Source organism: Pogona vitticeps, chromosome 14, assembly GCF_051106095.1.
Source record: "Pogona vitticeps strain Pit_001003342236 chromosome 14, PviZW2.1, whole genome shotgun sequence".
Classification (NCBI taxonomy): Eukaryota; Metazoa; Chordata; class Lepidosauria; order Squamata; family Agamidae; genus Pogona; species Pogona vitticeps.
The window spans coordinates 2,856,908-2,882,802 of NC_135796.1; the positions used below are offsets into that span (position 1 = coordinate 2,856,908).

At 49.2% G+C, this 25,895-nt stretch overlaps 2 protein-coding genes and 1 long non-coding RNA gene across 5 annotated transcripts; 2 read left to right on the plus strand and 1 right to left on the minus strand.

Annotated features, from left to right (window-relative positions):
• Nucleotides 1-756: 756 nt before the first annotated feature.
• Nucleotides 757-5,750, plus strand: LOC144584738 (uncharacterized). The gene is made up of 2 exons (XR_013539163.1): nt 757-4,121; nt 4,222-5,750. It is a non-coding gene; the product is annotated as an uncharacterized LOC144584738 (long non-coding RNA).
• A 5,024-nt stretch (nt 5,751-10,774) lies between these two features.
• RNF215 (ring finger protein 215) lies at nt 10,775-21,201 on the plus strand. Its single transcript, XM_072983085.2, has 10 exons — nt 10,775-11,505; nt 13,530-13,658; nt 14,637-14,708; nt 14,839-14,924; nt 17,074-17,128; nt 17,399-17,503; nt 18,270-18,386; nt 18,493-18,630; nt 19,523-19,625; nt 20,534-21,201. The coding sequence occupies exons 1-10, from the start codon at nt 11,098-11,100 to the stop codon at nt 20,554-20,556; spliced, it is 1,236 nt and encodes a 411-aa protein (XP_072839186.2). The 5' UTR covers nt 10,775-11,097; the 3' UTR covers nt 20,557-21,201.
• Nucleotides 21,202-21,317: 116 nt separating this feature from the next.
• Nucleotides 21,318-25,873, minus strand: LOC110082902 (coiled-coil domain-containing protein 157-like). 3 transcript variants are annotated; one of them, XM_078381579.1, is made up of 7 exons: nt 25,734-25,873; nt 24,370-24,569; nt 23,804-23,980; nt 23,249-23,417; nt 22,446-22,585; nt 21,977-22,056; nt 21,318-21,881 (listed from the first exon to the last, which is right to left on the minus strand). In XM_078381579.1, the coding sequence occupies exons 2-7, from the start codon at nt 24,538-24,540 to the stop codon at nt 21,575-21,577; spliced, it is 1,044 nt and encodes a 347-aa protein (XP_078237705.1). In that variant the 5' UTR covers nt 24,541-24,569; nt 25,734-25,873; the 3' UTR covers nt 21,318-21,574. The 3 variants fall into 3 exon arrangements, with proteins under 3 accessions (XP_078237705.1, XP_078237707.1, XP_078237706.1); XM_078381581.1 differs by having other exon boundaries at nt 24,379-24,569; nt 25,734-25,866; XM_078381580.1 differs by lacking the exon at nt 25,734-25,873 and adding an exon at nt 25,155-25,710.
• Between the last annotated feature and the right edge of the window lie 22 nt (nt 25,874-25,895).

Below are 25,895 nucleotides of genomic sequence, written 5' to 3' on the forward strand. Positions count from 1 at the left end.
ACAGACAGCCGAGGAAAGACAGAAACTGAAAGCGATGGGGTGGGATGGGAGGTTTCCTGACAACTCCCCCAAAAAGCTGTCCTGGAGGAAATGGGATGGTTATACTCTAAATAAGGAGGTTCTGAAACCCTTTGTTCTGCCTCTGAGGGCGAGGGGGTGGCCGTGTCCGCAAGTGCACAGCAAACGGGGGACGGAGCCAACCTCCGCCTTGCACAAGCACCCCATGAAGAATGTGGACGAGGGACGGCGAGGTTGCTCAAGCCCCCACTTCGACAGAACCGAGAACTGGATTCTTTTCCCAAGAAGCTTGAGAAGCATCCAGCCAGCGACCTCCGTCTTTACATGCCCTCCTCCCGCCGCCCTGATCTGCTGATGCCCATCCTTCCTTACGCCCTGGCCCTTGTGCATCTTGTCTGTCCCAGTTCACGAGTTCCCTTTTCGAGATTAACGTTTTTGGAAATCTGACGGTGGGTGCTCCTGCATTTGGGGTCAACATAAAAAGCTTTTTTCCAATCCATGGAGCCTCCGCATGGGCTGGACTGTGGCTTCCATCATCCCCAGCTGCCAGTGACCCATATCATTAGAGGAAGGACACCAGTGGCGCCTTCTCCCCTTTCCAGTCCTCTCTGAGGAGAAGCCAAAATAATAATAATAATAATAATAATAATAATAATAATAATAATAATAATAATAATAGTAATAGTAATAGTAATAGTAATAATAATAATAATAGTAATAATAATAATAATTAATATAATTTATTGTCATTGTAAGTATATACACAGTATACCATACAACGAAATTCACAGACACCCAGAGACCAGACACATGCACACACATAACATTCCCCAAACACTCGCCACCCTCTAAAAATCCCCCACTAAAAATACAAACATCTACACCTCAGGCCAAGTAACACAGTCCAACTAATTATTCACTACTGGTGGTCTTTAAGCTCATTATTAATTGCAATTATAGCTCTAGGATAAAAACTATTGAGAAAACGTGTGGTCCGAGTCTTAATTGTTCTATATCTTCTGCCAGACGGTAACAGTTCAAAAAAGTTATAAGCAGGATGGGAAGAGTCTCTCAGGATGCTGTGTGACTTCCTCAGACAGCGGGATGTGAAGATGTCATCCAGGGTTGGTAGCTGGAGCCGGATGATATTCTGGGCAATTTTAATGGTTCTCTGTAGAGCTTTTTTGTCCGCTACAGAGCTACTCCCAAACCATGCCAGAATGCCATAGGTTAGGACACTCTCAATGGTGCTACGGTAGTAGGACAGAAGTAAATGCTGTGATAAATTTAACTTCCCAAGCATTCTCAGGAAATACAGCCTCTTCTGTGCTTTCTTTATTAGCATGTTGGCATTTATAGTCCATGAGAGGTCCTCTGAGATGTAAGTACCCAGAAATTTAAAACTACCAACTCTCTCCACTTCCTCACCGTTTATGTACAGATGGGGTGGGTTCTGAAAGCAAAGTCATCACCATGTTCTCCATCGTGTGAATGATTAAACCATAATCAGGCAGCTGGGCAGGGATAAATCGTGGGAGGCCCTCGGAGATCAAAACCTGGCCGGTAAAAGGATTCGTAAGTACCCAGAGCAGATCTAGGGTGGATTCCCTCTCTTGAGGATGTCTCCCAAGACAATAGTCAATAACATTATTGATGGCTGACACCTTAAATCCTTAGGTCTTCTAGAATATATTTTATATTTAGGTGTTTTAGAATGTATTTGATCTTGTTCAAAACTGATATATTTTATTTTATAATTGAGTTTTTTTTCCCAATATGATTTTGTTTGTGTTACTTTTATGTTGTGGATTGGCCAGAGTGGCTGCAGGCCAGATGGGTGGTGTAGAAGATGAATTAATGGATAGATCGATAGAGCCTCAGTTTCCAAACTCTACTTCGTTCTCTATGTTGGATCATGACAAATGTGGGTCAAGACTTGCTTACGACAGATCTTTTACTGTGATGAGTTTGTTCACATTTGTGTTCTGATGATGGGACTAAGTAGGTTTTAAAATATGGATGCTGAACGGCTGAAGCCAAATTAAAAGAAAGTCTAGTTTGTCCCTTAGCTTTGTCTAGGCCTAGGACTGCTGAATGGATCGCTCAACCTAAAGAACAATGGGTTTTTTAAAAAACAGCCTTTTGTAGTATCTGTAAGATAACCCTCTCCAGAGGAAATGTTGAAACTCCTTAGGCATAAATAGGATATCTGCAGCTGTGTTGCTTCGTAGTCCCATTTTAACTGCTCACAAGATTCTGTCTTGTGTCTCAGATATATAAGTTAATTTAAATAACATTTATTTGTTTGTTTGTTTATTCGATTTATATCCTGCCCATCTAGTATATTCTACCACATCAGTTCTGAAGAGTCTAAATTTCACTCAGGCATCCAAGGGGGGGGGGGGGAATGGAGAGTAACTTCAAACAGGAAGATCAAAGAACAACTAATTACGGTTGTAGGAGGTAAGGGCTTAGAGAAGTTTTGGGTATAAGCCTTCTGTGAATGTTAATAAAGCTGGTTTCAGAAACATTAAGACTTGTCTGTGTCACATGTGAGTTTCATATCCTCATCTCTCATGGAGTGGAGATTCCAAAACTCAAGTTTGCGAAGTGGAGATGCTCTAGATTAATCCTACCTGGAAAACATATGCTCTTTGACCTTGATGTCCTGTCTATTGATATGCCACAGGTAAGGGTGCAGTTGTTAGAGATGATGGCATCACACGCCTGCCATCCCTCTTGGGCTTCCCGGGCCTCTGGGAGCATCGACAGAGTTTGGAGAAGTTACTTTTTCAGACAATGCCTTCCAGAATCCTCCAGCTAATAATGGCTAGAAGGAAGGGTCTGCAGATGCGAGAGAGAGAACAGAACAGTTTGCACAAGGAGAGAAATCTTTGACAGAAGGTGCCACTAAAGTGGGGCAACGAGGACTCTGACCCAGGGCACTAAAATTTATAGAGGGCAGAACCTTTGTGGCTGGAAGGGCAGAATTCACAACGTTTCCTGCCCTGAGTGCCTGGCGCATTGCTGGCAAGTCCTGGGTTCCAGTCAGGCTGTACACTTATTAGACCTCTGTTTCCCAACAAAGATCATCAAGAGTTTTCTGGGTGTTGTGGCTTGTCTGATAGGTGTTGTTGTTTAGTCGTTAAGTCGTGTCCGACTCTTCATGACCCCATGGACCAGAGCACGCCAGGCCCTCCTGTCTTCCACTGCTTCCCGGAGTTGGGTCAGATTCATGTTGGTCGCTTCGGTGACCCTGTCCGTCCATCTCATCCTCTGTCGTCCCTTTCTCCTCTTGCCTTCACACTTTCCCAACATCAGGGTCTTTTCCAGAGAGTCTTCTCTTCTCATGCGATGGCCAATAGGTGTTGTAGCCCTTGTTAAATCATTTCTCCCTTGACCTTTCAGAGCGGGATATTAAAAGTGAGTGTGTCTGTGTACGTCTGAGAAACAGTCCCTTCGGGGAAGAAAGAAACCTCTACTTCCCGCAAACGGATGGCCAGGACTATTTTTTACAAAATGAAAATGAAAAAACGCCCGTGTAAAGATCTACCGTAATTGCTGCTGCTTCCACACACACAAAAAAGGGGATTTCAACTGTGATGTGTCACTTCCGGAGAGCCTAAGAAAGGGAGGGAAAGGAAAAAAAGAAGGAAAAGTCACACGCAGAGCAAACTCCAGACAATGAGAGCTACATTCTAGTTTCTGAGGGGGAATCCTGCCTGCATGAAGGTTTCGTTCCCCTCTCTTGGTGCTGTGATGTCCTTCGCCGCCCCCCCCATTTGCCCTCTTTCGAGTTCCTTTGCCTTTCCTTCTCCCCGCCTTTAACTTCCCCCCAACCTGCTCCCTCCCCATAGGTTAGAACTATATTTGGAAAGCAATGGGTTTTTAATGTGTTTTCTTTACCCCATTCATGGCAGGGAGTCCCAAGTTCCTTGGCTCTTATAAAAGGGGTTTGCACCTCAAAAATAGGTTGGGGTCCAGTGTACGCAGCCTGTCTCTCGCATCAGATCCAGCAACACGGCTGCTTCGGAGACCTTTACCCCCTGAGTTCCACTTGGAAAACCTAAGCCTGAATCCAAAGGGGATTTGAATAAATGTGGGTAAGTTTCGGTGCAGCCGGAAAAAAGCCATGGGTTCTTGGGGTTTCAACACAACCCTTCTTCCCAATAAACCTGCTCTGATGTCTTGTTCTTTTTTTAGCTGGCTGGACAATGATGCTTTGTGGACGGCATGCAGGGCGTCATCCATTGCTGCAGAATTTAAAAGCATTTCAGAGGTGCTCATGAGTAATTATGTAGTGTGTGGGTTGAAATGCGCCTTGTGTGTGTGTGTGTCTCTGTGGATTAGATTAAAAGTCCATTTGAATACAATTGCAAATTTTACCATGCTTATTTGAAGGATACTCTCAAAGAAACTTGGTATCTGCTTTTGACTTTAGTGAAAAAGAGCAGCTTCTGTAGCAAAACAGTTGCAATAGGTTTGGTTTCTGGAAGGAAACCGCCTTTGTGCCTAGCAGCTTTGCTGGGTGAATACAGATAACCTATTTTGCTTTAAGGAGTGTCTCGTACCCAAACAAGTGCTCTGACAGCCAGTTATACAACAGGTGGGGTATTCCCCATGAGTAGTGTAATGGAACCAGGGCTTACGGGATCAGAACACCTCAACTTTCAGATGAGCCGGGCCCATCTGTTAGTTCGCTTGGCAGAGATGATGTATTAACAGCCTGGGCCCCTCAGCATGATATATGACCTTGACTCTAGACATGATTGATTTTACATCTCTTCTCTCCTCTCCGATTTCTCAAGTGGAATTGGAGCTGCGGTTGCAAAATGCTGTGCAATAGCTTATATAACAAGAAAATACATGATTAAATCACTGCAATAATCAGATTAGAAGCTTACACTTAACTGCAATTCGAAATTTCAGTCTGCTTTGTATCGCTTGTAATTGTGATCTCTGTATGGTTATTATGTTTTATTTTTGTTTATCTAACATGGCTGACCTAAGGTCGGAATAATAATAAAGTTAAAGACCTTGAGTGCCTGATGACCCACTTCTGCCTGCTGCTGAAGTTTAAGGAGACAAATTACTTGCACCAGATTTTTCTTTGGCTGGACCCATGGACGCCAATGACGGCTTTTTCAAATGGACTGGCTTAAAGGAAGCATCCCAGTGCATGTAGCGTTCAAATGTATAACACTCCCCCTCCACGAAAACCTCCTGTTTACCCTAATAAGAGAGGCATTGTGTGTGCATGGGGGGGTATGCCCCTTTCTAAAATGGATCTCCTGCTTCCTATACAAGCACCATCTAAATCAAGGAAAGTACGAAATGCTTGTTTCAGACAATATACAGATATTTGCTGATATACTGAATGAAAAGCTCTGCCAGCATACTCAGGCGGGATCACCCACTGCTTGCTATTGTCTAAGCAGTCAATGATACCAAGAAAATGTGGTTTTCCCTGGCACCATGAGGACCTCGGGGGCGTAGGTTAGAGCCAGAGGTGAGGATGTCTGACTGCTTGCCCTTTTGTCACTTGGGGAAGTGATTCGAAAGAATAAGATCCTTTGTTGTTGTTTAGTCATTTAGTCATGTCCGACTCTTGGTGACCCCATGGACCAGAGCACGCCAGGCCCTCCTGTCTTCCACTGCCTCCCAGAGTTGGGTCAAATTCATGTTGGTCGCTTCGATGACACTGTCCAGCCATCTTGGCCTCTGTCGTCCCCTTCTCCTCTTGCCCTCACGCTTTCCCAACATCAGGGTCTTTTCCAGGGAGTCTTCTCTTCTCATGAGATGGCCAAAGTACTGGAGCCTCAGCTTCAGGATCTGTCCTTCCAGTGAGCACTCAGGGTTGATTTCCTTCAGAATGGAGAGATTTGTTCTCCTTGCAGTCCAGGGGACTCTCAAGAGCCTCCTCCAGCACCACAATTCAAAGAATAAGATCCTAGCCGTGATTAAACTCATTCGGTTGATAAACCAGGGCCACTCCAAATAGTTTCCTGGCCCAAATTATGAGATGCATGTTCAGCCATCCGGTGGCACTGATTCTCTGTAGGGCACCATTTCACACACGCTTATGTGCTTGGAAGCCAGCTCCGCTGGTGTTCAGAGACACACTTTACACCTTCTCAACAGATTATCTGGCACCTCCCTGGTGATGAAGCAATCGAAGGAGTTGGGCAACCTTGATCTTGTTTTTCCTGGCAGCTTCCTTGAGAGCCATGGAGAGAGAGAGAGAGAGAGAGAGGCAGGTCATTGTTATCTCCATCATATAGGTAGGGAACTGAAACCCAACGACCAGCTCTGGACGTGGTCGGGTTCCACCTGATCTCCCAGATTTGCCATCTGGGCAGAATCAGACTGTGCTTTGTTGAGTCTGGTAAGAAATGTTAGGCTTAATCGTTGAGTTCCACCTCCAGATACTTGTTCCGCCTTTATACGATCAGCTGTCATGGTGATTGACAGCTCCAGATTTTCCTTTTTCTTCTTTCCTCGCAGCTTTTGCCTATTGAATGACTTACCCATGCCCTCCTGAGTTGCTGGTTTCTGGATACTTGCGCCGCTTTCCCACCCTTCTCAAGCGCATAAGGAAGGATAACACACCTGTGTTGTGCGTATGTCACCTGCTGTCAGGTTGGAACTGGCTTAAACGGTGACTCTCATGGGGCTTTCAGTGTAAGTGAGATCTCGAAGGGGTGGTTTTACTTCCCTTGCCTGGATAGCTCAACGCTTTAGGTTCTCTGGCTGTGGAGCCGGAGGTTTGGAGTTCAATTCCCCCCACTGGACCTCCTGCAAGAAGAGCCAGCCGTTGTTGCTGATGGGGTGGATGGCTCTGCAGTTCGAGGTGGGCAACCCTGGGGATAAGGGGCAGCGGAAAGGCAAAAGAAGGTATCCCTACACGCACAACAGAGACCCCAGACTCCTAGAGGCCACCAAGGAAGCCTTCCTGTGCCTCCATTTCTCCCTCCTCTCCTACCCCATCCATACCTGGTCTAACAACCCAACACTTCTGTTTTGGGAACAAGATTCAGCACCTTGGATAAGTCCTGGAAAATTCACCGCCTGCCCCCAAATGGCCAAGGTTCTTACCTGCTGCTCACTCTTCTCCAAGCGTCTTTCCAAAATCAGGTTCTTGACTTACCTGCGCACATTCAACCTTTTCTTTGTTTTGATCCTCCCTCCACCTTTTCTCTCTCTCGCACACACACACACACTGATTCACACACAGCTTGTTTAGCAGGACAGGAACACCGGACAATCTCGGATCCTTTGGTACGGAGACAGAGGGGGCAGGCTGGAGGTAGCCAGAGGTTAGAGCGTGGCAAAGTCCCTTCTGCCCAGATGAGCCAGCTGCTACTGGGCAGAATTCGAAGCCATGCAGGTCACCTATATTCCTCTTACCAGGTGTCCACCACAAATAAGTTTTTTTCATGCCTAAGGAAAAGGACAAGGTGGATCCTTTCCCATCCGGTACTGAACCTAAATGGACTGGCAGTTGAATCTTTCTCTAGGACCATACCTGAAGGCAGCTGGCAAGTTTTTGCTCGGCAGGCCGGCCGGCTGGCTGACCACGATGCACCGAAGGCCAGGGCCGCGCAACCACCTCTGCTGAGCTGCTGTTTCCGGTGCCCTTGTCACCCTGCCCCAGGGAAGGGCCGGAAGGGGTAGGAAAGCCCCTGTCTCTCTGCTCCACCCCACCTCTGTCTCCTCTGGAGGATGGATCAAGCCATGTTTACGCTGTCACGTGGGGGGCTGATATTTATGGGTGCCAAGCACTTTCAAAAGTAATTATTTTAAATAGATAATAAATGCATCCATCAGTACATTTGCAGAGAAATGGATCAAGTGACCATATTTGGTCTGGCTCCTTCCAGCTGGAATTTCTGATATTGTGAAGTGTCTTAATAAGAGAGCCACTTTAGGATATCCGCGAATTAAACACTTCCTCTGCTCCTCTTAGATAATTTTACAGGCTCAGAGATGTTACAGAATGTTGCATTTCTGGTAAAATTCCTTTTGGTTATTCAGAGACTCACAGAGAAGAACAGCTACAAGTTCCCAAGAGTCTGCCCCTTTTTCATTAACAGGCACCTAAAGGGTCAATAGACATTTGTCAGAGAAAGAGTAGAAAACATTTATTTAATTATAGTTGCTTGAAAGTACAGATTTATGCATGCCTTTTTCTTTCGTAGCACACATACTTCACAACCAACTGAACAGGTCAACAGCAAACATACAACGGACACCAACAGACTAAAGAGAGGGGAAAAGAACACTCAGCTCTCTTTCAGTTCAAAGGCTGGATGGAATTATTGATAGTGCGGCATAGATAGACAATCCACCGCAGCCCAGAAAAATCTCTCCTAGTCACTGAGATGGCAGGCAGCATGCAAGATTGTATATAAAACTTCAGCAAGAGATCTTTGACCTTTACCTGAATTGCTGTGTTCTAGGTTTTCAGTTTGCCAATCTTAGAGGAAACAATAGAGTGCTTAGATGGTCCCCAGTACTTGCATTTTATAAGCAGAGTGATGTAGGCAATGATGACCCCTCCTGGTGTTTTCCCATCATGCACTACCGTTGGCCAAGTTGGCTGGGGCTCCTGGGAGTCAAAGTCCAAAACAGCGGGAGGTAGTGGTGCCTGATGATACCACCTTTGGGGTTGCCACCTTAGGCCCCTTTTAGGAGAAAGGGAGGGTAAAGGTATTTTAAATAAGCAAACTAATGAATAAATTGCTTTTATTCCATTCTGAATGTTAGTCTCCCCACTTTACAGGAGCTATTCAAACTGCTGAAAACCTATCCACCTAAATAGGTTCAGCACCATGAGTCACTCTTCTAAAGTACAGGCTAAAACCCAGAGCGGATTGATGTCACCCCCTGAAATGGGAGTCACTGGTTCATACCTTTGTAAAGGGGTAAAGTGGAGTGGGGATGTCAACAAATCACATCTGATACTGAGTAAAGTTTACCCTTGTGAATTGGAGGCTATTAACATTTATCTCCGAGTGCCTTATCTGTCTGTGAAGTGGAAAACAAGCTTAGGTTGTAATCCTTTACAAACTTGCGCTCGGTGTGACTTAACTTCTGAGCAGGCGTGTATATAATTACAGAGTTATTCATCCGGCTGGAACCCTCCTTCTCTACCATGTCTTTGGAAATCCCTGGAGTTTCTGGCACCAAAATAAATTTATAGATTTTTGAAGCTCACTGCATCTGTCCCATCGGGGACACTTCCAACCTTTCTTGCTCACTGACTTGGTAGTGGGTATACAGTACGGACTCTACCCGCTTGCCCAAACGTGATTCTGCAAAACGCCTGCTTGCTTCTCCTTGATCCAAAGCAACACACCCAAGATCCGTCTTGAGCTTAAGCTGTTCAATCCCCTGGAAATCCCTCACATGACCTGCTACTTGTTCTTGACACCTTTACGTGTCACAGGGAGTGAAAAAAGAGGCCACAAGAGAAGGGAGAGTGTTTTGTAGATCCTTCGACATCACCCACAACCATCACTCCATGTTGGAAAGTTTAGACCAAAGTTCAGGGCAAGTCCCAAATATCGTGGGAGAGGGGGGATTTGCTGGTTGGGTAACAGCTTATCCTCCATACTATTTTACCCAGGCTTCGTGCCCTGGAGAGGACATTCCAGCTTTGCATACAGCATCAAAATACTAGACGCTGCTCCAAGTCCTCCATACAGAGCATGTTACCATAGTCTCTCGAGATTGAAGGATGCCTATGATGATATCACGGGCAAAACTTTTATGGCTTGAATCTTCGAAATGTTACAGTCCCCACCGTCTTCAATCAACGGCCATGTTTGAAAGGGCTGATGGATATGGGAGTAGAGAGAGCAACTAGTTCCTGCTGTCTTCTCTAGTCTTCTCCCCAGGACACAGTATTTTAGAAATGTAATGTCCTGTTGGTATGTTTAAATCAATAGGGCAGGGAGTTTCCATTAGCCGGAATAGAAGGAGGCTGCTGGCTCTATTATAAGGAGACGACGAATCTGCTCCCAATTTTAATCTGAACTTTAAAGCAGCTGTTTGAGATGCTGGACCTGTTTTGGTGATCAGACTCAGCACCTTGCATGATGCCTGCAAAACTGAGAGTAAAACCTTGGAGCAGATCCAGTGTTAGATGTCTTTGATGAAGGGGGCAAGCCAAGCCAGCCCTGCTTTTGGGCTCTGCAGGACCCCGGTTTAGGAAAGTTTGCTTTTTGGATGACACAGCTACCCTCGGGCAGAGGAGGAGGGAGCTTCGTCCAAAATCCCCGCACATATATCTTCAAAACAGTAATAATATGGGCCTTCGATTAAGGCCTCTTTTGGGGCCATTGGTAAGGAGGCTTTGCAAAGTCTGGAGATTTTTTATTGGACTGCAACTCCCAGAATTCCCTTGAGGGGGGACTCTGGGAGTTGTAGTACAAAATCGCTTCTCCCCCCCCCCCCGAAAAAAAATCTGTTTGAAATGGTCATAAAATGAAGCATTAATGAAGGCCTCTGGTGGTGTTTTTCCAGGGGTAGAATTGAAAGGAAACCGAACCAAAGTCTTGTGAGACACAATTCGTGAGGAGGAGGAGGAGGCCTTGCGAGATTTTGCGGGGTTGGGACTACAACTCCCAGAATCCCCTGGCATCTCAGACTGAGAGAAAGGGGGATTCTGGGATCGGTAGTCCAAAACCCTCCCCTCACGAATCTGCACACTTCGAAACGGTGATAAAAAGGGGGCTTTGAATGAAGGCCTCTGGCGGTGTTTTTAATACAGGTGGCTTTATTTAAACGGAAAGGCTCCCGGCCGAGGTCTTGTGGGGGCGCAAACTCGTGAGGCGAGGGAAGAGGCCGCGCGAGGTTTGGGACTACAACTCCCGGGCTCTGCGGCCTGGGGAATTCTGGGAGTTGTAGTCCCAAACCTCGCCCGCCCGCCTGCGTTGCCGGGGAAGAAGCCGGGCTGGGCCGAGGCTTGGCCGTCGCTTTTCCTGAGGCGCGCTCGGGGCCTGCTCCTCTTCCTCCGCCTCGGCCGCCAGGGAAGGTCGGTCGGTCGGTCGGTCGGTCGGGCCTTGAGGGGCCGGGATGAGGCGTCGGCGTCTCTCCGGGGCCTGGCCGGCCTGGTCGCCGGGCTCGTCGTGCGGGCGGGCGCCGGTGCTGCTCTCCTGCCTGCTGGGCCACCTGGGGGGCCTCCTGGTGAGCGGGGCGGCCGGGCAGGCCCGGGTGGAGGTGATGCTCCTCCTGCCCCCGCCGCCGCCGGGGGCCGAGGCCGAGGCCGAGGAAGGAAGCGCCGGGGCGGCCTCCGAGGACGGCGGCGGAGGAGGAGGAGGAGGCCGGAGCAGCAGCTACACCTTGGAGGGGGCCTTGCTGGGCCGGGCCGGCCTGGAGAGGGAGCCCGAGGCCGAGAAGGTGATGGAGGAGGAGGAGGAGAAAGAGGAGGAGGAGGAGGAGGAAGAAGCGGCGACCGAGGCCATCCGGGGCAGCCTGGTGCTGGTGAGGGGGGACCCGATGGGGTGGGTGGGTGGTGGTGGGCGAGGACCCCCCCCAAAAGCCGCCCCCTTCCCTGCCACCCCGATCAGCCTCGACCCCCAGGGTCTGCACACCCACACCCATATCTGCCTGGACGCCCCCCCTCTCCAAGATCCCCTCTCCCCCCCTTTAATTAGGGGGAGGACCCCCTCCATCCTCTCCCATTCTCTCCCCCCCTCCGTTCAGTGAAGGGGCGACCCCTGCCTGGAGAGCCCCCTTTTGAGACCCTCCCCTCAGCCATCCTTCCCTGAGGGTCCCTTAACCCTGTGGGGACACATTCCCCCCTCCTGTGTTTCCCCCCCATCCAAAAAGGCAGCTGGGGTATCCCATCCCCACCTCCCACCCCAGAAATCCTTCCCTCTGGTCATCAACAATTAAAGGGTGACTGATTGGACTTCTCCCCCCTCATCCATCCATCCAGTCATTCATTTTGATATATATATAGATATAGATATAGATATAGATATAGATAGATAGATAGATAGATAGATAGATAGATAGATAGATAGATAGATAGATAGATAGATAGATAGATAGATACACATACACACACACACACGGGTTGGTATACTAATATATAAACACACACACACACAAAACAATGGCTCGCTAATAAGGTTGTGTTTGTGTACATGCATTTTTCATATATTGTATTTATTTATATATTTATATCTAGCTATCTGTAAAATGAAAATAAATTAATTTCACCCCATTAGCGTAATGCACTCTTCTGGGCAGTTCGCCATTAAATAAACAGACAGGGAACAGAGATAAAACAAGAACAGATCAAGCAATTTAACAGTTAACAGCATAAAACCAAATGGCACGGAGGACAGTTTTCTCTATCCTGGCAGGTCCCTCCTTGTCTTCTGTCTCAAAGCCCGGCATGTGGGAGATCCCCCCCCCCTCGCCATGCCTCTTGTGAAAAACCAACCCGCTCCCCTCTTTCTGGCTGCACGGCCTCCTCTTCCAGAGTCTTGGGGGGGAGGCTCCATGCCTCTCATGCTCCACCCAGTCCTCCTCGTCAGTTTATAGGATCCCCCTTGCTCCCCACCTGAAATGAGAGGGCTGATGTTCCCCCCATCCACTTTCTCCTCTATCAGTCAGGGGTTAGTTTTCAAATGTTGCTCGAACCCCTTCTCCAACCCCTTATCTACCTAAATGTGTGCCTTCTTAGCCTCTTCCTGATCATCAAACGGTATGTGCATATGCGTTTATATCCATTTATGGCAGATCCGGAGCCTCTGTGGTGTGCTGGACCTCATATGGAGCTCCTTTCCTGCCTCTCGAAGTCCAGGGGAAAGGTCCTCCTTCTTTTTACTACAACTCGAGGAATTCCCCAGCTGTCACACTCACTCCACCAAAGATCAATATTCTGGAGCTCTTATCCCTGCAGATTCTGACTTCTTGCAAATCTGGAATGAGGAAACCTCTTTGGCTGGGTGGAGGAGACAGATCCTAAAAAGTAGCGGCATATTGACTGGGCCGTGTTTTCTCCCCAAAATTGTATGTGTGTGTGTGAGAGAGAGAGAGAGGGAAAGAGAGAGAGGTCTCTCCTCCTGTTCCAGTCTCCAAGTAATCCATATGCCCAGCCCTTGGCAGGATGAATTATATCATCACCATTGTCTTAGAGCTGCAGAGCTGGAAGGGACCCTATGAATTATCCGGTCCTACCTCGGTCAAACTCCCAATCTCTGGCTCTGCAGCCAGATGCCTCAGCGACTGAGCTACCCAACAGGAGAAACTCCCAAGATCCTGACTATCCCAGGATGCAACACAGTTTACATTCAATTAAACTACATCTCTAGATATTTATGCAACGTTTCTCTATCAGGATCTGTTCACAGAGCAGTTCAGTAATAAAAAAAAAACTATTTTAAAAGATAACAGCCTGCAGGCCATAAGAATTTGGGATCCAGGCTGCCAGGCAAGGAAGTCAGAAAGAGCCTCAGGTGGGTTTAGATAAAGACGATAGCCTTCTTTTCCAGGTGGGGGATACTGACCCCAAATTGGAGGATGATGACAGCTGGATTGGCGTCATCCCCGTGGGAGAAGAACAAGCAGAGGTGCCAAGGGGCAGCAGAGAAGAGTCCTTCACTACAACGGTGGTCAATAAGGTAGATCCGTCTTCATTTCTCCTAACCCTGCCCAATGCTTTGAGGATTCACACATGCCAGGTTTGTGACTTAGTCACTCCAAGGTCAAGTGGGGACCGCATGTGTGAAGGGGCTGCTGCAAGGTGGTCTATTCCATGAGCAGGAGTTTCACGTCTCCTCTTACCACAAGCCACGCCATGTTGGTCGATGCCAGCATCCTGGTTCATTTGAAGTCATGAGGTCTCTCCTTCTCTCCCTTTTCCGTGTTGTGGCTGTGGCTTGTATAGTCAAAACAGCTGCATGCAAGATGATGAGGTGTCAGCAGGCTTAAGAGGAGCCTGCAAGGATCACAGAAAAGTTGAGGGCAGAGTGTGCTCAGTGCCTGCGGAGTGCTGAGTGAAAATTGGGGGAATATTGTGGAATGGAGTGAAATATTGCCCTAGGGCATCGTTGACTGGGACAGTGGGGGGAATGACTGCACGCTGCAATATTTTGTTGTAGGTTCTGGTTGTGCTGGACAATAGACCATTTCCCTTTAGCGTTCATCCTACTTCTCTATTTGAGTGTACAGTATCTACATTGCACAGTTTATAACAGTCTTGATACCACTCAACTCTCATGAGCCCAGCCAGCTACATGATGGGTTCCTTGGTTTTGGTATTTTGGCGAGGCAGGCGTACTCTATAATATATTGCTTGTGGACAAGTCCCTCACTGAACTACAAATCCCAGGATTCCATAGGATGGAGTCATGACACTCAAAGCGCATCAGATTTTTTTTTATACTCATGTAGCGTAGATATGTGCTTAGTGATCAAAGATGCTAAGCCTTCCTTCTTCCGAGCAGCAGCTTGGCTATCAGTCTCCTCAATGTGAACAAGGGAGATAGTCCTTGACATATTTATGGAATGGTTCATAGTTTGTGCTGTGAATGAGCTGATGTATCAATTCCGGATCCTTTGATAAAAATTGTTTTTTCCTCCCCCAACGTCTCCTTCAGATGAAGCGGGCCCTCGTCTTTGGTGCCTCGGCTCTGCTCATCCTCGCACTGAACCAGAATGCAATCCGAGAGGTAGTCGTGGATGGTTTTGCTCTGTTTTCTTCTTGGGGAGGCTTGGGGCATAGAAAGAGGAGCCGTCCATGCCAGCCACCCTGCTGATGAACCTTTACTTTCCTTCCTTCCTTCTTTCCTTCCGCTGCAGATGGATGTCCCCCAAGTTCTCTCAAAGCCAGTGGTTATTGTCCAGACTTCTGAAAACGTTACCAAGCTCCTCGGAGCGCTGCTGCGGTGAGTCTGGCTGGAAAGATTCTTTCTGAGGTTTCCATTGGTAGCTCGGGAATGTACATGTTTGATTTCTTTTTAAAAGGTTACCTGTGGTTTTCTTAAAAGAATCCAAAGCATCTAGTAACCCACGTAAACCTAATCAGGGACATCAGTAACATCAGGAAAAACCAGAAGCAGAGAAAGTGACCGACGGGCAGAACAACAACAGCATCATAGCAGTAGGAAAAGCTGCAACAAGCAGTTTGGAGAAAGCTGATCTCTTGGGCAGTGGAAAAGGTTTAGGGTTGGCTTTGGCAGGCTTTCTTGGGGAGAGCCTTCCATGAAAGTGGTGCCACAACAGAGAAGTTCTTGGCTCTTAATATTTATTATCTATTTATTTCAATTATATGCTGCTTTTCTCCCCAAAGGGGACTTAAGATTGCTTACAACAGATAAAACTACGGTTCTAAAAACATGGTGTAAAAAAGCATGTTGTTTATATACCAACCCATAGTGCTTAAAGCACTCTTTGGGCAGTTTACACTTTAATTACTGTATGCACTGGTTACTCAATTGACAGCCCTCGGAAGGATGGAAAGCAGAGTCAACCTTGAGCCAGATGCCTGGGATTGAACCCAGGTTGTGAGCAGAGTATTGGCTGCAGGACTGCAGTTTAACCACTGTGCCACGAGGCTCACCGGTTAAATATCATATTTTAAAAACCATTATACATATAAACAAGTTAAAAAAACTCAGAAACATTGAAAATATCTGTGACTTAAAAAAGAAAAACAACATTCCTCAAATAAATTACTGCTTAAAACCCTAACGGAAGGTCTGTTACTAGCCTCATGTTGCAATGGTTAAACTATAGTATTGCAGCCAAAACTCTGCTTGCTGTAAGCGTTCAATCCCAATGGATCTGAGGTTGACTCAGCTTTCCATCCTTCCGAGGTCAGTAAAACTTGAATACCCAGCTTGCTGGGGAAGCAATGTGTAGCCTGCATAATGAAAAATGCCCAGATAGTACGTGAACCACTCTGGGGCAGTATATAAGCAGCACATGTGGCCTTAGTTTTTACTTTACTCAGATAGTAATGTTTAAGTTGATGGGGAGACAAGGAGCAGAAGCCTTACTGTTGCAGTTGGGGAAAATATTTATTTATTTATTTATTTATTTATTTATTTATTTATTTATTTATTTATTTATTTATTTATTTATTAGCTTAGCTTAGCTTAGCTTAGCTTAGCTTAGCTTAGCTTAGCTTAGCTTAGCTTAGTTTAGTTTATATGCCACCCATACTACCCAAAGGTCTCTGGGCGGCTCACAACAATTTGAATTCAATCAAAAGATAAAAACAATTTAAATGCAATTAAAAATACAAAGCTCTAAAAATTGCCATCAGGACCCACAGTTGATATTATTTCAATTTAAAACCTTCTGGAACAGGAAGGTTTTGACCTGGCACCGAAACATCATCAACGTCGGCGCCAGACGAATTTCCGTCGGGAGGGCATTCCATAGTCTGGGGGCAGCCTGCCGAAAAGGCCCTTTGTCTATCTACAAGCCGTCCCTCTTACCTCCTGGAGGGATGGCTCTTTCAGGCAGCCCCCCCCCCCGGCTAGATCTTAATGGCCGGGTAGGTTCCTAAGGAAGGAGTCAGTCCTTCAAGTATCCAGGGCCCAAGCTGTTTAGCGCTTTATAAATCAGAACAAGCACTTTGAATTGGGCCCAGGCAGCGACTGGTAGCCAATATAATTTGAACAGTATTAGCCTGATGTGTCCCCCAACGGCCTTACCACTCACCAGCCGCTCAGCTCGATTCTAAACCTGTTGCAGTTCCAAAATATGGAAATGACAAATCGGATGGAAAGGATCTTCTTTGAAAACAAAGAACGAACTCATGTTGGGAATGTCCAGATGAGCAATTTTAATACAACTGTGGGGACAGCAAGGTTTGGTACTGTATCTGTCCAGACGTGTGCATTTCATTCTTTTAAATCACCTTGTGTGCTTTGGCGCTGCCGTGGGTGAGCAGCCCTTTTCTGGGGGTGCCTCTTTCCGATGGGGAGGGTGTTTTTGGAAACTGAAGGGGTGAAGTGAGCATCTCCTTCCCTGAAGACGGGGCTAAATTGTTCTCTTTCTCTCCCTCCCTTCCTCTTTTCCTGGCAGAGGACTTCGGGCAACAGCCAAGATTACGTATCAAGCTGTGCTCTTGGAGAACGTGGTATGTGATACTTGCGGGAGGTGGGAATGGGTGCGCTCCCTGCCTCGGCCCTGGTAGGAATTCGAATCCCCCTTGCTCTCTAGGCATTCTTTTTGTGCCAAGCGGCTGGTTCTCCACTTGGTTAAAACGGACAGGAAGGTTCCTAAAAGGGGTTTGAAGCCACCCTGTATTTAGGTATTTGTGAAAGTCACTTACGAGGCCTGGCCTCTTGCATGTTTCTATACCAAAGCCTTCCTTGGCAATGCTATCTCTGTGTGTTTTATCTTGAAGGGGGTGACACTGACTCTGTGGTCCACGTGTGGCCTCTCTCGGGGTGGCTTGTATGGAGAGTGGCAGGGAGTCATCTGCACGGGGGAAACAAGCTCCAGAGTCCAGGTAGGTGAAGATGCTGGGTTTTTACTTAAGACCCCATTAGCCAGCGATCCATAGCTCGGTTGGCCAATGTGGATACAAATGCTGGAGGCCTACCAGGCTATAACTATGTATTATAAGCATACACGGGATGCTTATCGTACATTTAAGAACATTATGGCATTAAAAAAGGAAATGGTAATTCTGAGGAAAAAAAAAAGAATGTACACTCAGTCCTTTGAAACCACGCTGGATATAATGGTATGTTTCTGTTAAAGATTTTCTTTGAAGTTCAGGATTGAGAAACAAATTTAAATTTATAATACGGGCATGTCCCATGTTGGCCTCACCTGGAGTATCTTTGCAAGCAGTTTCAACTCTTTGGATTCATTTTGTCACCCTTTTGGTAGGAAGCATGATTTTCAACCAAAGACTCAAAAGGGGTGCGTGGCCTGATCATAATTTTCAACAGCCAACAAGTAGAACTGTCACCTAAATCCCAGCGTAAAGAAACACACTCGTTCTGACTGGTGGTTTTGCCAGGCACCCACCCACCTCCTTTAAAAATGAGAATATTTTCATCCTGCTGCTTGCTCCCTCTGACTGGCAGGTCCTCCTAAGGTGGCATGGATTACGTTGGCAGACACCGGTTCAGGGCTGGCCTGCCACCTTTCCAAACAGCCAGTCCCCTTCTGCTAGCTTAGGCGGCTTCCTTGCTCATGATGTTTAGAAGACCCTCCCGTCTACACGGTGTCAGAGATCTCGCTTCTGACAGAGGTTTTTGTTGCAGAAGTACCTCCAGCAGCTGTGGAATGCCATCCTGCTCATCGCCCTGATCCTGTGCACGGGTGTGATCATGCAGGCACAACGGCAGTCTCGGCATAGCCAGCTGGACGACGACTCTGAGGTGGGTTCGCTCCCTGCCTTCCTCCTTTTTGCCTAAACTCTCTGGCCAAGACAAAATCCGCCTTGGGCCGCAAGCGGGAGCTAACCTGGCGCCTTCCCTCCTGCAGCTGGATCTCAAGCAGCACATTGCCCAGAAGCTGTCAGCGCTCAAAACCCGACGGTATCACCCCGGCAAGCCGCCTCGGAGCTGGGCTCATGAGATCGACAGCTGTGCCATCTGCTTGGACCATTTCCACAAGAATCAGGTAACTCTTGTCACGGGGCGCTTGTGCGTGGGAGCGTGGATCACCACGAAAAGGGTAGGAGGAAAATGAAAAGTGTTGTGTGCTACTCTGCGTCTGTCAACTGTTTCCTGGGAATGGTGAAATGCCGTTTGAGACAAGGAGGCTGTCTTGGCAGCATGGGCATACCCCAAGGGCCCTTATGTGTTTCATACGAGTGCCGTGAGTTTTAATGGATTCCATCAGTTACCCAATTAGATTTCTTTTATTGATCACAACGATGCATCCAGTTGATCATGTAGCAGAGGGGGGAAAGCAAGCAAAAATCACCACTGTTGACATTTATGAACTCTCCCATCTCGGAAGAGGCTTTCTTTCTTTCGCCTCTTCCATGCTGATGCCTGCTATAAAGGAACGCAGGCATCACGTCCCCGTAAAGAACCTGCTTGGAATTCAGGTACTTCTTTTGGGGGCCCATGGAGGCTGGGTGGGATGAAAGGCAGGACAAGGAGGAAGCGAGGTTTATAGTCTGCAGAGCCGAGGGTTTCCTGCTTGCCGGACACAAGAGAGAGCTTTCGCATCTCCTGGTCCTTTTAACGAGAGGAGAATTTGTGGAATTGACCTTTAGGCCTTCTGCGTGCCGAGGGAGCATTCATCTGGTTTCCCCTGCTTTCCAAAGGGAGCCCAAACGGGGAGGTTGAATGAGACTCTTACCCACCACCATCCTGGGAAGGAGGGGCAGGGCCTCTGAAAGCCCTGCCTTATAGAAAAGGGATCAGAGGAGGGAACGGTCGGATCTCCTGCTCTTTGGTGGGCTGCCGGGTCCCACGGAGGCCAGTCTGTTGGCCTCCTCTTCCTCTGCCTTGGGGTCCAGACCTTTTTCGCAGCTCCTGAACCTGCTCTGCCTGCCTTGCAGTGTCTCCGGGTACTGCCATGCCTGCACGAGTTCCACCGGGACTGCGTGGATCCCTGGCTTTTCCTGCAGCAGACCTGCCCTCTCTGCAAACACAACATTTTAGGTAAGCCCCTTAACGGTCGGTCCTAAAGGCCCGAGGGCCACCCAGCTCTTCCCAGCCATGACCTGCTTTTTTTCCTGTGCAGCCCTGCAGAAATAGGTTCTGTTTCATAAGCAAGTGGCTGCAGAAAGCGGTAGAAATCGATGCTCTTGGCTTTCCATTGCTTCACCTTGAGGAGCATCAGTGGCCAGGGACTCTTTCATCTCACTTTTGCCTGGGTGTGAGGCCCTCAATACTCCTGTTAGTGTAGGAGAGTGGAGTCAAAGAGAGGCGCTTGGTGTATGCTCAGAGGCGATCTTTATTGTTGTTTCATATGTTCCTCTCATCAAACATTGACTTTAGTGTTAGGGGTCCAGCCCCCAATTTAAAAGACCCTTTGTATTTTTGACCCAGAGGTGATTTTCTCTAGGATAAGGCTAGCCTTATTATCACTGGCCTGGCCTGCTGTCAGACCAGAATTTCACTTGCCCAACCATTTACAAGCACAGGAAGATGGAAAGCTGGAATCACTGGGGATTTCCTTGGCTATTCCCCTATTTCATGTTAAACAAGGGAAGATCGTTTCCGGGGTGGAGGCCGTATCTACATCATGGCACTCTGCACCTAAGTTGATCGTAATCTCTGTTTAAAATCCACTTGCTCTCAGGAGGGAAAGGCGCCGTTTGCTTTCAGAAGCGTTTTGCGCTGCAGCCTAGAAACACGCAGCAAATCCGTCCTCCACCTTGGCAGAGAGAAAACTCTGCCCATTTGTGAAGGCCCCTCCCGCGAGCTCCCCCGGTCGACCGCTCTCCTCCTCCCACGTTGCTACTTGTTCGGCATTCCCACAAGCCGTGGCTTTCTGAGCACAGCCCTTTGCAGGCCATCCCCAGCTCCCTGACCCTCCAGTGACACACTCTTCTGTTTTCTCTCAGGCAACTGCTGTCAAGAGAGCTAGCAAGCCCAGCAGGTCCCTCTCTTGGGTGGACGGATCCACCAGCACACCAGGGGAAAAGCGCCTGACGGAGACCTTGGCTTGCCAGCGTCTTTCCTTGCCTCGGTGGCTGCTCAAGGCAAGAGGGGAGCTTCGTCCCTGGCGCTTTGGATCCCTGTCCAGACAGAAAATGTGTCTGTGTAAAACTGTGCTCATCTGTTCTTGGGTCTGCTTACATGTCTCCACACTGGACGGAATCCAGGGCTTTTGGGGTCAGGATGTTCTGCCCCGAACATCCACACGGTGTGAGTCGGGTCTGGGCAGAGACTTGCCTTCCAGGTGGCTCGGCTTTTGTGGGCCAGCCTTCGGCCCTCCTCTCCCTGTAAGGGAAGGTGGGCTGCCTCCACGGCGGTGGCTTCCTTCAATGTCTTGCTGTGGAGAGCCATCCTGGGCGTGGGCTCCCAAGGCTCGAAAGGGGTGGGTGGGGGTTTGGAACGCTTGCTTATTTATACTAACTTATTAGAGAGGAGGGGGAGAAGAGGGTGGCCGGGACCGAGCGACGGCTGTCCGTTGTGTCCTGAAACCCCTTCCCGAAAGGGCCATGGCACCGGAGGCCCTGCTTGGATGTATGGAGCCACCTGTACTAATAATAAAATCAAGCAAAGAGAAGCCAGTGTCCGCTTTCCTTTTTGATGCAGGTCCTTCTCCGCGGAGAGAACCGGACTCTCACTTTCACTCAGGCTGGGAAGAGCCCCAGGCGGGCCACCTGGCGCCAGAGCCACCGGGGGAGAAAGGAGCTGGTGGGGAGCTGGAGAAAGCAGATGGGGGTGAAGGGCCTTGTCAGAATGCCACACCTCCGCAGAGTGTAGAGGAGAGTGCAGGCTGCATCAGACAACAGAAGGGGAAAGGGAACAAACTATCTTCTTGAAGCCGGTCCAGCCAGCTGGCTTCAGTTTACTCCCAAGCCCTGGTCCGGCCACAATGCAGAATCCCCAGCAGTGCCCTTGTTACAACCGCCTGAAGCTGTTCCTCTCAAGGGCTTTTATTTCTGGTGGCTCCAAGCCCCGTGGGCTGGGTGGCCAAGGACCTGGTCTCTTCCTTGCGCTCTGGCGAAGGCACCGAGGCCAGAGCCCTCCTCGCATGAGAAGTGGAACGCTGCTTTCCGAGAAGCTTGTCCTGAAGGAGGCTTCGCTCGCTTGCCTTCGCTGGGCGGCCTTCGGGAGGCTGAGCCATCTCTAGCTAGGGCGTGGCCACTCCGTGCCCTGTTCTGGCCAGCGCTTCCCAAGATGGCCCGGTTGGGGGAAGAATGGCTTGCTGGAGCTCCCTGGGAGCCTCTTCCTCCGGCATACCTGCAAGCAGAAGGAACAAGGCGGAGGCGTGACCGGGAAAGGGCGATTCCCAAAGCTCCCGTGCACCAGAGGCGCTATGGGGCTGCCCCACTCACCATACAGGAGGTTGCCTCTCGCCGTCTTCGCTGGTGGCTTTCGCAGGAGGCTGAATCCACAGCTGGGCCGGAGGTACAAGCTGGGGAGGGGAAGAGTCATCCTCAGCACCCGTAAGGTCAAAAGGCACCCGGGCGGCTGATCTTGCTAACACACAGCGGCCATCCCACGAGGAGTGGGAAAGACAAACCCTGTGCTGCATAGGTCAGAGTTTCCCGTGGCGCGTTTAGGACTAGCAGGTTTGATTTGGCACAAGCTCTTCATGGAGCGCAGCCCCCTTCTCGAAGCCACGGACTCTCACTGGAGGTGTGGAACTGGTAAAACGGCTCCTTTAATATCTTGCTTTCATTGAAAGCCCTACTAGGCTTGCTCTGAGTTGGTTCTGGCTTGACGGCTTGTGACCGCCACCTCGGTCCCTGCCTGCCTGTTGCTCGAGGGGGGCACCCAAGCCCGACTGGCGACCCCACCTACCTTCGGCCCTTCCAGCTGGGTCACCTCTTTCATTTTGGTCAGGGCCGTGCGGAGGCGCGCGTTCTCCTCCTCCAAGATGCTGATGCGGATGTTGTTGGCCTGCAGCTGCTTCCCCATGTCTTCCATGACGTCCCCTGTGCCTGCGCGGAAGGACAAGACAACCAGGAGTCAAGGCCAGGGCGGAAGGATGGGGCATTCCCCCATCTGCAGAAGGGGTGTGTGTGTTAATAACAAGCCTTCTTTACAGGGTTGTGAGCATTTATGGGCAGTGCTTTAAAAACGTGCAAGGAACGTCATGTAAATGCTGATATCATCCTGTGTTTTTTTTCCTGAATTTCAGAAAATTTTGCCACAACCTTGAAAAATTGCACAAGCCGGAGAAATTCGGGACCCTAGTAGCCACTAGCATTCAGCAACTGATCTGGCAAGGAGTGAGGGTTTCCCAGAGTAGCCCTTAGGAAATCTATCCCTCCCTACTATTGCATTATGAAGGTACTTGGAACCATTTTTAAACAGCATCGGTATCTCTTATTTTCTCTGCATTCAGTCTCCCTGGTCCCTTTTTATTCTCTCACCACCTTTGTCAGAGAGAGCTCCTTGCTCCCATTTTACACAAGCAGCAGCAAGGTGGGGAGGCACACCATTCCCCTCAACAGGCGCCTGGCGGCCACAGCCGTATGTTTTGAATCCAAATCCCAGTTCTCTATCCCCTCCCATCCTCCCCAAACTGGATCCATGCACACTAGCCTTAGGAGAGCAGACCCTCCTTGGCCTTCCGCCCCTTCGGTGTCCGGGTCCCTTACTTTCAAACTGAGCCTCCACAGGGACGTGGAGGTCCGGGAAGAACACCAAGAGCCTCTGCTTCTCCTTCATCTCCTCGATCAGCTCTCCCAGCTCAGAGATCGTCCTTTGCAGCTCAGCAGCCGACTGCTCCACCGTCTGCTTTTCGTGCTGCGCTCTTTCCGTAAGTTTCTGTGTTGAGACAGCATTGTGGGTTAAGTCTCCAGGGCTCCCCTGGATACGACGGCGGCAGATCAGAATGAGAATGCTCCCCAAAGGTGGCTCCGAAGTCCCTGGGGGGGGGTGGTGGGGGAGATGGAGCTTAAACACCCCACATGCTCTCTTAGTGCTCATCACCTTCCCGGCTTCTTTCTAATCGTTCACCTTTTCTGGAATAGCAATCGCCAAGCCTCTATGTAACTGGGCTAAGGCTGCAGTGAAACAGACAAGGACTTGTATACGGCCTGGGCCAATGGCAAGGGGTGCTTTACCCTGGTTTGCCCCTTTTCAATGGGCAGTTTGGTCCCCACCTGCTTGGAATGCTCTCCGACACACACATATACCCAATTTCTACAGACCTGCTGGACCTCCAGTTGTTGCTGGACCCCCCGCTTCTCCTCCTGGGTCTCCTTCAGCCGGTCCCTCATCATCTGCTGCTCCTCTTCCCCGTCAGCCAGACTGGCCTTCAACTGCTCGCATTCCTGGTCCAGACCGTCCAGCTGCTGCATCAGAGCCCTTTGCTTCGCCTGCAGGGACTTCGGGAACAGAGGGAGAGCCATCCGTGACTCGGACACGACCAAAGGGAAAGGCTGAAGCTTTTAACGGGCTGATCAAGCAAGCCGAAAGAAGAAGTGGTACATGCAGAGATAGCGGACTTTAAAGACAACTCTGTCTGTATCTGGAGGGCCATTTGAGTTTTGGTATGCTGCCGGGAATGGATGCCTACCCCCCCCCCCCGTCTCCTCTGGTGGGCTCTGACGTGTCTGTGGATGATGGGAGCGCGGTCACACGTCCCTTTTAATGCTCCTGCTTGTTTTTCGCAAGAGGTTTTGACTAAAGGATGGGGGCACAAAGGGTTTTGATTCCGGGGAAGCAAAGACACAACTACGCCTGGCCGCGCACACACGCACGCACACGTACACACCCATCCCACCTCTTTGTGCCGGAGCATGCTGTCTGCCTTGGCCCGCTCCTTCTCCAGCGCCACGCTGGCCCGGTCCAGTTGCTGCCTGGCACTTTCCAGCTGGCTCGCCTGGGCCTGGAGCCGGTCTTCCAGTTTCTGCACTTCGTCTCTGTCCACCATCTTCGCTTTCATCTCCTGGAGCAGACCCTTCTTGGCCTCCTCTGTGGAACGCACAACAGTTTGGTTCAGGGGGCCACGCCAGACGCAGCGGAAGGGGGAAGCCACGTGCCACAGTCAAGAAGGCTCTGCGGGGCACCCTCTTTTAACCTTTCAGAGGCCAAGGGGGAAGAAGTGGCGATCGGTGTCCAATACAGTTATACCTTAAGTGCCATGGCCTTCATCGGTTTATAGGACTCCAGCCTTAGGGTTTTTAAGGAATTTAACTGTGAAGTCTTACACAGGCCTACTCAGAAGTCAGCCCCACTGAGTCCTACGGGATTTACTCACAGGTTCCTAAGCCTCCCTCCCCCCCCCCCGGTAGCTGCAGACATGGTGCTAGCCATATAGATTGGGAGCAGGCAGTCCGAGGGGGCCATATGGCTCCCTCCCTGAGCCTCCAAGCCCTGGGCTCGCTCCCACGATCGCTGTTTCCTCACCGTTTTTCTTGCCAATTTTTAAAAGCAAGGGCGCACAAGGGGATTTTTTAAATTAAAAAAAAATTAAAATTTCAGGAGACAGAGGGGTGTGGGTGCTTGGGAGCACCCACGGGTCTCTGAGGTCTCGCGTACAACCTGCATGTTGCCCACCTTGAACTCAGATCCCTCCAACGTCTTTTCCTGACTTGAATGTTAAATGGAAGAGGGAACAGTAGTAACGAGAGTACAGTAGGGCCCCCTTATCCACGGGATTGGTATCCACAGATTCACTTATCCACGGTCTGAAAACTTTAAAAGAAAAATCCCCCAAATATATATTTCTAACCATGTCGTTACCAGAACTGGCCGGTAGAAGGAGCCAGAGACCATGCTTGTATAGCATTTGCTATTATACTAGCATTTGCCATAATCTGCGTTTTTCAGCATCCATGGGGTTGGTGCTTGGAACCAATCCTCCACGGATATGGGGATGCTACTGGATCTCTGCTACAGAGGAATTGCCAGTGGATGCAGCTCTGGGCCCTCCCTATGCTGACCTGGAGGTGCCTGCTTCCACGTCACCTGCAACCCAAACGTAAACACCAGGAATATGTCGCCCGCAAAGATTAAACCTTAGTCCTCCACCACCTCCGACAGGACACCAAATGACCGGCCTAACTTGTGAGCTGACAGTGACTGTGAACATCACAGACTCTGCCTGTGAAGGAAGCATCTCATGATGACTATTACCCAGCGCTTGGATGGTGCCTTCCTGTGCCCGGAGTGTCTCTTTCAAGCGGGAGAGGTTTCCCTCTAAGGAGTCCACTCCTAGAAGAGATCCAACAAGTCCCGTTCAGTGTTTATTACAGTGGCTGCTAGTACCCGCGAGAAGGAGCAGACCTGGGGGGGGAC